At 34.8% G+C, this 16,400-nt stretch overlaps 1 protein-coding gene across 3 annotated transcripts in view; it reads right to left on the bottom strand.

Moving 5' to 3' along the window:
- PLD5 (phospholipase D family member 5) overlaps positions 1-16,400 on the bottom strand; it is an 85,234-nt gene that overhangs the window by 25,673 nt on the left and 43,161 nt on the right. For all 3 annotated transcript variants that reach the window (XM_026669316.2, XM_087967328.1, XM_087967333.1), the window contains exons 3-4: positions 7,551-7,719; positions 3,575-3,689 (exon numbers count right to left, since the gene is read on the bottom strand). In XM_026669316.2, the coding sequence (XP_026525101.1) occupies positions 3,575-3,689; positions 7,551-7,719 (284 nt within the window). The remainder of the gene's footprint in view (positions 1-3,574; positions 3,690-7,550; positions 7,720-16,400) is intronic.

The raw sequence follows: 16,400 nt of genomic DNA, 5'->3' as shown, positions 1-16,400 counted from the left end.
CCAACCATTTTCTGCTTCCTAGCTAATCTAAATCTCCCGGAACAGCAGAACAGATGATGGTCGGAAAAAGGAAAAATAGCAATTTAGCATGCAAGTTTACCGGGTAAGGAGTGAGTGGGCGGGGAGGGTTCCTGCGGGCCATGTGGGCGGCGCAGCCTTGTGTTTCTGTGCAGCCTGGATTAATTGCTTTGTGGGGGTGTTCTGGGGGTGAGATTTCTCTGCGGCCCACCAAAATTTTCTCACAGCCCACCAGTGGCCGTGGCCCACTGGTTGGCGACCGCTGATATATATGATATAATACATGTATAAGGAGTATTAAAATATCTAGTTTAACTATCCACTGTTTTCTACCAGCATCTGCATTTCTTAAAATCTTATCTATTCATGTTCTAATCTTGAATAAACACTGTCTTAAGGTTCAGAAATTCACCTACTTGCTTTAACTCTTCACATTTATACACAACATATGCAATGAGTCACTCCATTTTCCTGCCAGATACAATTGATTATCTGAAGCATTACCTCTGGGCCATACTCTCTACTGTCTCATATAATCTATCTTAAATTTGCTGCAATTTGTTTGGGTATCCTCTTTATACAAAAGTACTCTACATAGACATTCACATTCCCAACTAATATATCTCTAATGTCACTACAAGCATTCCATTATGCATTTCTCCATAAATGTCTAAATCATATATAGGTATTATCACACACATTACTTCCTGTTCAATGCTGAGCCTCTTCTGAACCATTCCATTTATTCTGGGACAAGTTTACTTCCATCATTTATTGTTTTTATTCACTTTTATCATTAATTTTCTCTAACACAATGTTCCTTCTGACATTACTGTGTTTCTAAATAACCTCCTAAAGAGTGGAAGTCTCGTCTGCAAATCCCTTGCCCAATAGATGTCATAGCTTCCCAATGTTATGAGACATTTAACAGAGTATCCTATAAATATTTTATGTTAATTCTATGATACATTTGAATAGTCTGCTTCATAATTTGGAATTTCTCTTTCATCCTTCCCCATTTCAGATACAACTGAACAACAAGCTTGAAACAGAATCTGCAGGGCATACATTCCACATGTCTTACATTTGTGTTTAGGAACTCACCATGGAGATCTGCAATTTTGAAATCTCTTACTGGCACTTGGTAAAAAAGTAGAGACAACTTTTGTACAATAGCAGCATGAAATAAAATGAAAAGCCCACTACTCTAATGCAGACTCAGATAGATTTCAGGTTGCTTGTTCATTTGAATAGGACTTTTTTTTCATTTATGTAGACTGACAGATGAATGGCACTAGATCATCTAACAAGTCTATGAAAGATTGGAAGTAAAATCAAAGTTTACATCCAAATCCAAATACAATTCACTGGATCGCACTGAATCCTTAAGTGTCAACATTCAAATATAGAAGCTTCATGGGAACTTAAGGGAGGTTTTTCCAATTTTTATTTTCCAAATTTCTTTTTCTTTTATATATGCATGTCTAAATTTCCACGTTATTTTCTCATTCTAGGATAACTTACCACCATTCTGTTGGCCATCTCATCACAGCATCTGGTTGCACACCTCCCTGCAAAGTGAATGAGAAAATGAGCCTGATTTTGATGTGAGTTACAAAGATGTTCCAGAATGGGAGTTGTTTTTTTTTTTTTAACTTTTACCTCCCACCTCCCAAATAGATGCAGTGCATCTAACCTTAGGCTTCAGAATATTTGCTAACAATAAAATCCCTGAACTTGTTTTTCTCCCCGTAATATTTGGTTAATGAAACTTTGTATAAAAATTAGTTTACATTCCCATAGAGCATCTTGAATAATTGAATGTTGACACGATAATGATTTAAAGTATTGGTGAGTTGAATGTGTGTCTTCACTAGGTAGGCCCTTTTAGTGCCTGACATGGACATAGTAAATGATGAGAGTAAACTATGAGTTATATAAAAGCATAAAAACCCTATTAAAATAGTAGCAAGGTAAAGATATAGAGAGATAGCTGAGGTATTTCTGCATTTCTGTAAATGCAGAATGAAGAACAGAGATGGGTTATTAAAAGGAGAAATTTGCACCTGATTTAAAATTATGGAAATTTTAAATTGCTTATACATTATTTTTCCTATTAATAAGTATCACCATTCTTGAACTTCTCCATAAAACATGACAATTTAGGCAAATTCCATCAATGTCCTCTTTGCTAGCCTTGCATTTTTAAGAAATTATATCAGTTACAATAGCAATTGTAAAATCGCAATTATAAAATATTGTAAAATAAATACATGGGACAAAAGAAAAATTAAGGTTTCAATTTTTGAAATTTTAAACTATTTATTTAGTAATATAGTTATATTATTTAGTTATAGTATATGAAATGTATCCTTTATCAAACCAGCAATACAAGACCATTTATTTTTAATTGATTGCCACTCCAAGCAGACATACTGTACCCTAAGTATATAAGAAGCACTAGATTTGGATGTAACTTAAAAAACACTTCTAAATTTAATAATAATGCAAATGAAATACATTTTTTGTTAAAGAAAATAGAGATATAGCTTTGATTTGTTTGGCTCAAAATGTTTTTATTTCAGTAAAAAACTGATTTGTTAAACGCAACGATCTTCTAGGTCTTCAGTACTATATAAACACTTTACCAATAAAATAATTAAATTGTATTGTAAATGGAGAATATCCAATTTTGCTTCATTATCCATCAATTACAACATGAAAATTTATTATTTGACAAAACTGAAACAAATAAATACTGTAGTACATAGAATAAATATTTCAATAAAGTTGAACACTTCATTATTTTATGTATAAAATGGGCAAAAAAATCTGAAATCTATATAATGGATTAAAAACTATATTTGGATTCTGTAGTAAATAGTTAATTTTATTTATACATTTTGTAGGACTTATATATTATTAATTGCTGTATCACAGGGACAGAAAAATGTTCAGCTTCTCTCATAATACTAATAGATGTTTATTTTCCAATATGCAGACAGCTTAATTTCAATTATTTGTTTAAAGCTTATTAATACAAAAATGTATTATGTCTCCTCTCAGAGTGTGCCATATTAAAATATATGGTTTATAAAGTATATTTCCATTTTGACTTGATTGGTCTGTTTTAAAATCATCATGATTCAAAATTAAGTAACACAGAGAAACAGATTTCACTCTACCACCATAAAAGCTGTCATATAGCTGTCATCTATGCCTCATGCCAATGTAATATTGCAGAAAAAAATTGAGTGCATTTTAAGTTTGTTCTTTGTTTACTATCAGCATCATTTTGAAGATTTACATATCCAGCAACATTGCTTTCTGTTTTAATATGAATTGGCATAATTTGATCAAAGTGAAACCATTTATACAATAAAAAATGCTTAATCGTGTTCAACTTTTCCACAGAACCCGGTGAAAATTGAAAATGCTTGACTTTACAAGGCATAATCCAGAATGGTTTTGCATACCATATCAACAACCCATAAGTGTGATGTAAGCAATATGACTTTATCACTATAATAAGAAAAAACAAAGTTCATGCTCTTACCCCTTTTTTCCAAGTCATTTAGTAATTTGGACTTCTTGTGAAGAATATCACTCACTAATTTGATTTCAATATTTTGGGACAATAATTCTTCTAATTTTTCAAAAATTTGCTGCCCCTAGAAGGAAAAGATTTATTTATTTACTTACATAAAACATTGATATGGTCACCCATTATAAACCAAACTTTGGGCAGTTCACAACCCAAAAAATAAAAGCAATGTTTAAAAATTGAATTAAAACAAAAAAAGGCTAGGTGCTACAACTAAACCTTCTCATGCATCCTATAACAGGTTCATCCATGCCAACCTTGGCAACTGGTGGAAAACCTAGGTCTTAAGCGCTTTTCAGAAGGTTAAGGAGGTGGGGAGCTTCTAGACCTCATGAGGAAGAGTCTCCATAGGGCAGAGGCTACCATAAAAAAGGCACACTTCGTCAGGCCCATAAAATGGCAGCATTTAAAGCAGGGATTCCCAAACTTGGCCACTTTAAGCACTTATTCACACAAGTCTTAAAGTTGCCAAGTTTGGAGACCTCTGATTTAAAGGAAGGGACCCGTGAGATGAGCAGGGATTACATAATATATAAAATCAACGTGTTTATGGAACCTGGGAAGCTTAAAAGGAAGTCAAAAGAACAATTGACTGCAATTTATTTTTGAATGGTTTTTATATACACAATTAAAAAGAGATTAATATAGATAAAAGGGTAATTGTGAATTGAAAAAAAAGATAAAATGGACCCTGATACTGAATTGTATACAAATGATGAATACGGGGTGTACAAACTTTGGCTGAGATATGAAATGGAGGAAGAGCAAGTTAAACAGTGCATGATACTATACTTCTATGTCAGAAGCACCAAAGTGCTTCTGTGGTAAAAGGATCAACCAGTGACATCACCATTGCCTGGGGTTTAGGGTTAGAGAAATAAGTTAAGATGTATAAAGACACAATCACTGCTGACAATGTGGAAAATGTGAAGGATCATTTTAACATGCGTGGTAGATTTGTGGAAAATAAGGAATATTGGATACAAATAAATATAATGATGCAATGAATTCTAAAGACTCACATTCAAAAGAAATCAAAATAATTTATACTAGGATTTATGGATAACCAATTAAAAAAGACTTATGGAAGATTAGTTTTGCATATGGTAATTGCAATATGACCACCGTATGCAGAAAACTGGAACAATACTGAAATGCCTATAATGGTACAATGGATTGTAAAGATGATGAAACATGTGTAAATGGCAAAATTGACCTAATTAGGGATATGACAATTATATCTTTATTAAAGACTGGAAATCTTTTATAGATTTTTGCTTGAAAATGAAAAAAAATGAACTGGTTGTATATGGATTTGCTGATTAAAAAGGTTTGATTATGAGAAGAAGATAATGATTATGTAATTTTAATGAGGAAGGAAAAAGGATAAATTTGTTACAACAGCTGTAAGAAAGTTTATATTTTTTCTTTTCTTTTTTCTTCTATCTATATTTCCTTTCACACTTTTCTTACTTTTTCACCTCACCTCACTTTCCTGTTCTTTAATCTTTATACTATTTCCTGTCTCTCTTTAATCAATGAAACAATCCTTAATAAACTTTTTTTAAAAAAATCAATGCCATTGTATCTGTGTGTATATATGGAGGTGTATAATATACCATGTTATATTATATGATACTGCTTCTTATAAGACTTTAAAACTATTGTCTGGAAAAAGATTTGAAGCTTACAAAGTCATGTAGATAATATCAGGCAGAAGGATATCTTGCATTCCTCTTAAAAAAGAACACTATGCAAGATGTCTAATTTTAAGCCAAAAGTTAAAATAATTGGAAGCCTTTACACTATCACAAAAATCAGTGAGCAATTTTGAAAAGCAATTAGATGCTAAATTTTGACAGCATCTTTGGCATGGAGATTGCAAACTACATTACATCTAAAATTCATCTTATGTACTCTGACTTTTTAAAAGAATTGCCAGGTAGGATGATATTGCAAGCTTCTAATTACATTAAGTTGCTAATCAGCATTTTAGAAAATGCATTGACAGAAATTTGAATTTGATGGTGGTTTATCTACTGAATGCAAAAAAAAAAAAAAGCTTTGATACAATACAAATTACATTTTTGAGCACACCTGTAAGTTGTTAAGGTCCTGGTGATGAGAAGCAGGCTTTTTCTCAACAAAACATAGTGGCTTTCTGTTTGGAAGCCATCTGACTCTAAAGAATCAATGTCTGTAATTCTAGACACAGCCATACATGATGCAACACACAGGTGGAATGAGCTTGTACAGGTAATCCTTGACTTATGACCACAATTGAGCCTCAAATTTTCATTGCTAAGCAAGACTGTTGTTAAATGAGTTGCTGATACAAACAGATGACTGAAGATTCCCATGAATTTATTGGGGCAGAAAAATTGCTATTGAATGAATATAAGTCTAGATTTATACACAGTTACAAAGAGAGACCCCTTAGCATGGGGATGGACAGATACTGAGGTGTTTTTTTCTATTTAAATTGCAATTTCTCTACAAAGAAGATTTAACTCTCTAGATATCCATCTTTCACCGTGGGAAATAATTTGCTAACTTTTTAAATGGTATCTAAATGATCTTTCTCAAAATCATTATGTGCACAGCTATAATGTTAATACTTGATCTCACCAATATTTCGCCAGGGGCTTGGTTGTTCTTTTACCAAAAAAATCAGTTTTTGCAACAACAAAGGTTGCAAAAACTGAATTTTTTCAAGGCCTGTTTGGCTGATTTTGTGACAGTTCAGCCTCTGGTTATATGAAAAACGGACAAATTAAAATTATATCAATTTAAAAATTGCAGGTAAATCCTTCTTTAGAGAGCAAAAAAATAATATTATGTTTGGGATTATCTTAAGTATTCCTTATAAATGTATTGATATGCTAAATGCCAGAGTTGGAATAAACAAACATTCAGTTAAAACAGTTTTTGACTTCACAGTTCACATCTTAATTGTTAGCAATTCCTAAACCTCTAAATCACTTGTTATATTGGAAAGTGTTTTGGAAGAGTCTAAACTTTCCAAATTCCTGAGTCCATTTGAATTGAGGTAGGCTGTAAATACAGTATTTTAAAACAAACAATCCTACTGAATTTCTGATAGACAGCTGAACAATATTCGATAGATATTTGTAACTTACAGGAATTTTGAATTATGGAGCCGGAATATCCTAGTTTAACCAATTTGTGATCTTGTATTTAAAGAATATTAATTAAATTGCCGATAGCCTTAACTTGAAACTATTTCATCAAAATACTGTATAATTTTCATGAATTATATCATTTTTTAAATAAAAATAATGTAGACAATAAAATTTCCTTCTCATTACTATGAGACTTCACAAACAGCACAAAAATTATATTTGCCATACATTAGAAATACTTTTTATTCTAATTATAGAAAAAAACCAGCTGTGATAAACTAACATATTACTAAAGAACAAACAGAAAGAAATTTGACTGACACAATGGGCACTGTTTTTATCCTTTATTGCAATCTTCCCATTCTCATTACATTACAATTCCCAGAATTGCAGCTGCAATCCAAGAATCAGGAGAATGCCCGGACAGTTTATTAGAGTATGTAAACTGATTTAGTAATTTTGAAAGAGGTTTCTTTAAAAAGAAGTTTATTTTCTGTCTAAATACATATGAAAAATATCATTATAATAAAACATGAAAAAGTCCATGATCAAGTTAGGAAACTCTTTATAATCTGGTATCACCATTTTCAGTATTAAACGTATATGATCTGAAATATTATAACTTACTCTGAAAGGCTATTCTACAGGCAATTGCTTCAATCTCACAATGAGAATAATCAGAAATTATTTTCTTATTTAAATAAAACCTGAAGGATTCAGACTCAGGCAAGTGAAATTGCAAACCAAGCAGACAATAAGACTTGAAATTTTTGTAAAAAATGTACCTGCCATGGAGTTGGATGACTGTGACTGAGGTTCCATTGGGAAGACACTATGTCAACAGATGCTTTAGCCATATTAAGTAAATTCATCCACCCCTGGAAAAGAGACAAATGGGATGGTGCACTGTCTGAATAGTTTATGCCTTCAGGAATATTTTCCACAAGAGCAGCTCTGAGAAGACACAAAGAAAACACAAGACAAGTTTTCAAACGTTCCCATTTCAAAAATGCATCAGTTCTCTTGGGGCTTCTTTACAGTAGGTGGGAGGGTGGAATCTTCAATCGCTGCCTGTCAAGGGCTGGGGAAATCAGGAGATCCAGGCAGTTCAAATCAGTATAAAGATTTATTGAAAGCTTAAGCTCTTTATAAGAATCTAACCAACTGGCGGTCAAGGGAAATGAGTGGGAGATAAGAGAGGCATTCAAGGTAGACAGGTGGACTAAAACTGGTAGACTTAGATCTCTTGCAGGGACTTGTGACTTATGACACATTTGATCCTTCCCTCAGGCTCATCCTGGTCATCTGCTGCACTGCCTTAACTGACGGCAGTGATTTGGGGCTTGGATGGGGGGAGGAATTGTGGTACATTACTCTGCACATACTTGTATCTCTGCTAGCCTTCTTTCTTTGTCATGTCATATTTTGTTCCCAAATATTTTAAATGGTATTTGACTCTCTAATATCTCAAGATACAATCCTTTAATTTTGCTACACTTTCTATTGCTAAAAGCAGGGGTTATATGGAGCGTAAACAAATATTTGTTTAATCTTTATATCCTCAAGAAAATTAAATTCAATGTTTCTGTAGAAGCAAGGAAACTTGGCCATGGATTTATTTATAGCTTAATAATTCTTTGAACTGAATAATTCTTATCCTTTAGTTGTGAAATTTACCAGGCAGCCAGGTGAAAAGGTGCTGATTTTTATCTATTAATTAATTACTTTTCATCTAATAGTTCATCCATAATTTACATGGGCTGGTATTAAATACAAGAATGCGACATGAACTCCCAGTTAACCATACATTCATATTAAAACATTTCAAAATTGATTTTATTTTTTAAAGCCAAATGACTTAGATTTTAAAAAATGTTGGAGTTTTATTATAGTATCTGGTTGAAAGTAAAATCTAAAATGTATTGAAGTATAATTTCTGAAGAGATTCTGCTATTTAGTACACATAGCATTGAGTTAGATAGATCAATTATTAGAGCTCTATCTTCCAAGGCTGACCATCTCCCAGAATAAGATTTAAAAAGCAATGAGATAATAATAGAAACAAAAAGCACAGGGGCAAGTTTTGCATTATATTTTCACTAAGAGACAAAAAATATTTTCCATAAGAAGAAAATTTGTTGTAATGAAAAATGTTCTGGTTAAGTGGCAATAGATTAAGAATGCAATTTGCTTCTGGGGGAAGGTTGACTAAATATTGAAGATTAAAAATGAAAACACTGACTTGGTTGAACTACACATTGCAAAGAATGTACATATGACCAAGAAAAAAGACTATCAGGTCAAAGGCATCTATACTGCAGAACATACTAAAATGATATATTAATTTATACTGAAACTGATAAAAGTATCATCGGGATAGGTCTTGGTCCTTGATAACGAAAATACAGAGTGAGCACAAGTTAAAAATAAACGATGAAAATTACAGCAAGTAGATGAATGCCTATACTTTGGTGGAATGTTTATTAAAGATATTAATGAGAAATATAAGATGTACAAATATTGGTAAAGGGATGGTAAGTAATATGTGGTTTGTTATGATGAATGAGTGTTTATCAAAAAGAATGAAAATGGTCCTGAATTGCAGCAAATACATTTCTTGTTCTACATTCAGTTTATTTTTATGTTTTTCATGATATATCCAAATCTCATTTCTACATCATGTCCTGGGAATATGCTTCTCCCAGCATATGATATAGAAATGAGATTTGGATATATCATGAAAAAATAAATAAACTGAATGTAGAACAAAAATGTATTTGCTGTATGTATAAGCATATAAAGGAATTGTATGTACTTAAAAAGTATTAGCAAAGAAGTGGGAGATTGCAACAGTGAGTGAGCGAGCGAGCGAGAGAAAGAATAAACTGTGAATAGTTACTAAATACATATGGACATGAAATGACACATACAAAAGAAATACGTTGAGATGATTTACTCATATTGAGAGAATGAATGAGAATCCTGCTCCAAAATAAGTTGAGAGGAAGAGGAAAGCTGAAAAATGTGAGATGTTAATGAAGAAAATATGATGTATGAAGTGGTTGCAATATAGATATCCTGCAAGTAATGACAGTTTGCAAGGACAGAGAAGTATAATGAGATATTTAAATAAATGTAAATTAGATTATGCTATGTTTCTTTTTCTTATCTCAGGTATTTAATTTCTTTGATTTAATATTTTTTTACCCTTTTCTGCACTCTCCCTACATCCATGATGGCAAACCTATGGCATGCATGCCAGAGGTGGTACACAGAGCCCTCTCTGTGGGCATGTGAGCTGTCGCCCCAGCTCAGTTCTGCCACACATAGGTGCACATGCCTCCCACCAGCCAGCTGTTCTTTGGGTCTCTGCCACCCATGAGTGGGGGTTGGGGTGCATATGGGGGGAGGGACGCATGTGCATTGCACAGGGAACACATGCACATACATGAGGGTGAGGTGTATGCACGGGGGATGCACGCACATGCATGGGGGAACACATGCACATGCGCGGGAGAGATGCATGTGTATTGCATTTTGGGGATGCGTACACACACACGGGCTTTGGGCACTCGGTGCCGAAAAAGTTAGCCATCACTGCCCTACATTGTTTACCCCAAAATGGAATACATGATAGGTATATATTCAGTATCACCTTGATTTAGAAACCTGTGTAGAGAGAGGAAAAAGCTTATAGGGTATGGAAAAGCCAGAAGTAAAGACGAAAATGCATTTTAGCATATAGTTTCCTATACCCATCAACTCTAAAGAAGTAATGAAAAAAGAAAAAGATGTCCAGATTACAATCTCCCTGCTCTTGAAGATTACATATCTACTGAGCCGAGCTTGATTCTTTTTGCTACGCCTTTCCAAATCTATTTAAGAATATTAAGGTTTAGAAGGATTATGGACAAATAACAGTCTATGGTCAAAGAACCTTCTTGTTAAGGGATTGCCTTACCTAATATGATTTGGTGATGACATCTAGACAGGGTCTGCTGAAGGTCCTTCCTTGGCAAGAGGAGCATGGACGAGAAGGCTAGACACATTCCCCAAGATATGTGTTTGGTCTCCTTAATTCTAACATTAAGGATTTTTTTCTTTTATAAGCAGAATGTTGACACCTATGTGTATTAGGGAGCCATTATAAATTTTAAATAATACTATGCATTTTAAAAGAGTTTTGATTGAAAGAATGATAATAAGACAATACTGTGAGGATTAGGTGCTCAGCAGTGTGATGGCACAAGGAAAAAAACTGTCCCTGTGTCTAGTTGTTTTGGCATGCAATTCCCTACAGCAGTGTCCTGAGGGAGAAGTTGAACTTGTACTGATGGCTGCACTTGATACTTGATTAGGACCTTTGCAAATGGCAACTCAAAGAGGACATCTTTCTGTAGGCTTTATGGTCCTGAAGCTATCTCTGAAATTTATGAAAACCATTTGCAAAACATTCTTCAAAATACCGGTCATGAGCTACTCATCCAGTTGGTAATAGCAGAATTTTGCATGGCTTACTGTATCTCCTGGCTAGGGAAAATGAGGTGGAGTTTATTGCAGTTGCTTCTACGACAAGGGAGGTGAGGGGTTGCACTGAGAAGTGTCTTTGGGATAGTTCATTTAGTATCAGTGAACTGCTGATTGTGAGAGTAATAAATGGGTGAGAAGGTGGAGATATACGTGGATGAATTGATGGATATGTATGTATGTATTCAGAAGTTACTTGAGAGCACTGAGAATATACACTAACTGAGAAAAGATTTTAAACATTCTAAATTCTTACCAAATACAACAACAAGACAAGGAACACTAACACATTTTATCATGTATTTCTGAAATACAAAAATGCAAATGTGAATGAAAAGTCTATTGTCAATATACACAAAGACGTATTTCTTTTTGCATAATAAAAAGATGATGAGTCATGGAGACTGCTAATGAATACCAATTAAAGAAAACAAATCCTCATAAGCCATATGGTTAACTTATTTGTTGTTTTCTAATGCCCAGAACGTAATAGGTATCTATGGTTATCCATCTCTTTTGTTACCTGACATGTGAAGGTGCCTCAGTCTAGCAAACAATAAAATAAACAGCTCAAATACAGCTAAAATTCCAAAATACAGCAAGACAGACGATTACAATGTAAAATAAGAGAAGATAAAAGGGAAAAACTCCAATTTATAAAATGTGCTTCTGTATTACAGTAGGTATTTCTGTAACACAACAGCCAAATTTCATATTATTTTTATCAAGGGTTTCCCCCAGGGGTGGGATTCTACCAGTTCGCACCTATTCGCTAGAACCGGTTGTTAACATTCTAAGCAGTTTGGAGAACTGGTTGTTAGAAGAAATTACTGGCCTAATCCTGTAAGGAAGGCAGGAAGGAAACATTCTGGTGTTGCTTACAGAAATTGCCTCTCCGTTAACCCTTATTACATTCTTGGCAGGACTAGACTTCCTGTCTCAGGAACTTCTCTGGAGTTTTTTTCCCCTTCTTTGCTGGTACTTTGCTTGTGTGGAGTGACCATTCAAAGTTACAATGGCACTGAAAAAAGTGACTTATGACCATTTTTCACACTTACTACTGTTGCAGCATCCCCATAGTCACGAGAGGACAGGCGAGGAGATGGTGCCTCGATGTGAGTGATATTGAGTTGGCCACGCCCAGCGAATAACATGACCACCAAGCCACGCCCACCAACTAAGCCACACCCACAGAACTGGTTGTTAAAAAAATTGAATCCCACCCCTGTTTTCCCCCTTCTGTGTATATACATGGAATCCATTGATGTTCAATAATTAGTTGGACTACTTGTTCCAGTCCTTTTTCTCTTCTGAATTCCAGCTAAAAGTCATACACTTTTGACACTGTGGTTGTCTTTTTGCCTGACATAAAAATGGTTGGAATAATTGTATTTGTGCCCGTATATGTGAATGTATATATGTAGGTATGTGCATGTATAAAAATATATATGTGTAATAATATAATATAATAATATATAATTATTTAGATACAAAAAACTGGTCTATGCATAGCTCTCAATATAATGCTTGCTTACACAATACGAACACAAAATGCATGCTTTTTTGTGAAGCTCTTGGTACCCTCTGAGTTTGGTTGCTTGCAGAGATTATCAATAAGGTAGCAATGATTATGTTACCTAGGCAGATAATAAAACAAAGCAATGATTATGTTACCTAGGCAGATAATGAAACTTCTGCAAGCAAACAATCCAACTCAGAGGGCACCAAAAATTCCACAGTAGAACTTTCATCTGCTGATATTATCTTTAATTGCATACTTTATTGTTTTAAACAGAAGGTTGGTACTTCATTAAAAATGCTCCTTTCTTAGAAAAGAAAGGAGAAAATATACAAATACCAAATTTATATGCAGTGCAAGAAGATAATTTGAATAACAAATAAAAGATACACATACAGTGCATTTATAATCTAAAAAGAACAAATAGGAAGAAATTTTTAAAAAACTAAAAAATATTCTTGCCCACATTTGAAAATGTAAGCACTAGATTTTATGCTACTTTATTATCTATTAATTTAAATAAATGAAATCTTATTTCAGCTCACATGAATATTAATGCACATTATCTTTTATAGTTGTTGTGAATGATAATGTACATCTTACTTATCTGTTACTTTATTTCTCTATAAAAAGGGTAAACTACCTGTCAGTCAATAAGAAACCCAGAACAGAATACATAATACTATAAAAATACAATATCAAAGTTAGTTATCTTATAAAAATTATCTTATAAAATATTACCGGGTAAATTGCATAAAATAACAAAAAAATTTCAACAAATGATGTAATAAAAAGTACAAAAGTGAGGATGCAAACTTTGACATAACACATAATGCAGAATACCTGCTGGCCCTTATTTACAAAGTTTGTAAAGAATCTGAACAAGTCTAAGTCTCTATGCTTAAATTGATATAGAATTTGAATCAGTAACATATATGTGTGTGTGTGTGTGTGTATGTGTGTGCGCACGCGCGCGCGCGCGTGTGCAGGTTTTGGCGTGTTCAGGTCTTTTCCCATGTAAGATTGAGAGTATCTTGGCGATGTGCTTGTGCGAAGCCAAAAGCACCAGCCTGAAGATAGCGAGTGGGACCTCATCGAAACATTGCCAAGATACTCTCAATCTTACATGGGAAAAGACCCGAACACACCAAAACCTGCATACCTGTACCCGTGAAAAACTACAAAAACATATATATATGTGTGTGTGTGTGTGTGTGTTTTCTTAAGTTTTTGCGGGTTCTTACATGTATGGTATTCAGCTTTGTTCGGGTATTTTCCCACATCATTATAGTTGTGCTTTTAAAGCTAAAGAACGACAGCAGCATAATCATACTTCCAGCAGATAAAGGTAATGCCATAGTAGTAATGGATAGAAAAGACTACGAAACAATATTGACAGACCTACTCCAAGACTCCACATACAAACCCATAAACACGGACCCAACCACATATCTGGAAAAAATAACCAAGAAGAAAATTATAACCAGCCACATGAGCAAAGAGATCCAACAGACGATCATCCCAAGAGAAAAATCTTCCAGATGCCCCAAACTATACGGCCTCCCAAAAATACACAAAGAAGGCATACCTCTCAGACCCATAGTCAGCTCCAGAGGAGCACCACTACAAAACCTAGCTAAACACTTACCAAAGCAGCTACAGCCCCATGCTGAAGCAGCAGCTTCACATGTACAAAACTCATACCACCTCTTGGAAATGATCAAAGATCTACACGTGGAACAAGAAGATCTGCTTGTAAGTTTCGACGTGGTTTCACTATTCACTCAAGTCCCGATAAAAGAAACTCTTGAAATCATCAAAAATAAATACCAACCAGCTAAACATCTCATGGAACTAGCAGAACACTGCTTAACCAACACATATTTCATATAGAAAGGACAAAGATATAAGCAAATTGAAGGAGCTCCTATGGGATCACCACTGTCACCTGTCATTGCAAACCTGTTCATGGAAGAATTCAAATCCAGGGCCCTAGCTAATGCCACCCACAAACCCAAACTATGGTTAAGATACATCGATGACACTTTTGTGATTTGGCCCCATGGAAAAGAAAACCTAAACAATTTTCTAACACACCTAAACAGCACACACCCCAAAATCAAATTCACCATGGAAACGGAAACAAACAAACAACTACCATTCCTAGATGTACTAATCTACAAAAAAACAGATGGCACACTAGGACAAACCATATACCAGAAGAAAACACACACCAACCGCTACCTCAACACCCAATCCCACCACCACCCAGCACAGATAAACTCCATGGCCAAAACACTAATCACCAAAACCAAACGCCTGGCAGACAAGACACACATAAAGACTGAACGATGCACCCTGACTAAAGTACTGACAGCTAACGGCTTCCACAAAAGCAAAATCACCGGCTTGATCCACAAAAACACATTGAGACATAATGGAGACCTAGAAGATGAACAGACCTATGGAACAGCTGTCCTGCCCTACATAAGAGATACTACAGACAAAATCAGTAAGATACTACACAGGCATCACATCAAGACTGCCTTCAAAACAGACAGAAAAATAGCAGCCATCCTAAGATACCCCAAAGATAAAATTGACCTGGAAAACCAAGGCATATAGGAAGTCCCCTGTGCATCATGCCCTGCAACATACATTGGACAGACCAATAGAAGAATAAGTACCCGCCTGGATGAACACAAAAATGCAGTAAAAAAGCTGGAACACACTTCCTCACTAGTCCAACACATGAAAGCAACAGGTCATAGCATCGACTTCAATGGCACCAAAACCCTAGCCACTATAGAAAACCCCAGCCACAGAATCATCAGAGAAGCCATAGAGATTGAAAAAAGACCTGAAAGCATGAATAGAAGAGATGATTCCACCAGACAATTATTTGGAAGCCTGTACTCACAAACAAAAAAATATCCACCCCACAAGCCAGGCAAACACCTGGGCACAAACAGATCCCCCCTGATACCTCCAGCTCAAACACACCCCAACCAGGCACCCAGATGAAACCTAGCTTCCTAATAAATGATAGCTGTCCATTTACTCAGAGCCAAGCCATACTAAAAGCCTCCAATACAGCAAACACAATGTTGCCAGCCAATCAAGACAACAAAAGCTACAAAACAGACAGAAGATATTAGAAACACCAATCAAGCAGAACACAGCAAACTCCAAGACCAATAAACACAGACCAAGACTCCCAACCAATCAGGATGAAGAAAAAACCATTCTGGCACAGCAGTAGGCTAGCCCCAAATTTAAAACAGAAATGGCTGTGAAAGCATGACTCACAGACAAACACAATACAGAAGCCTGATGATAGCAGATGAGATTCTGCCGAAACGTTGCTACAATTTTAAAAGCACAACTATAATGATGTGGGAAAATACCCGAACAAAGCTGAATGCCATATATATATATATATATGCTGGTTGGCTGCGCTGCTGCCTCTTGATTGGTTGATGGGGTTGATGTTGGTATAATGGGCTGTGTGATGGCCTTGTGAGTTTTGTTGTGGAGATACCCTGGATCTTGTGCTGTAATCTCCTGGGTCATTTGTTTTGTAGTGATC

Source organism: Notechis scutatus, chromosome 1, assembly GCF_049901735.1.
Source record: "Notechis scutatus isolate UNSWTSFEM ecotype Mainland chromosome 1, rNotScu1.2, whole genome shotgun sequence".
NCBI classification, from domain to species: domain Eukaryota; kingdom Metazoa; phylum Chordata; class Lepidosauria; order Squamata; family Elapidae; genus Notechis; species Notechis scutatus.
The sequence above is the reverse complement of the archived record's forward strand: the minus strand, read 5'-3'. Positions and strand labels throughout refer to the sequence as shown.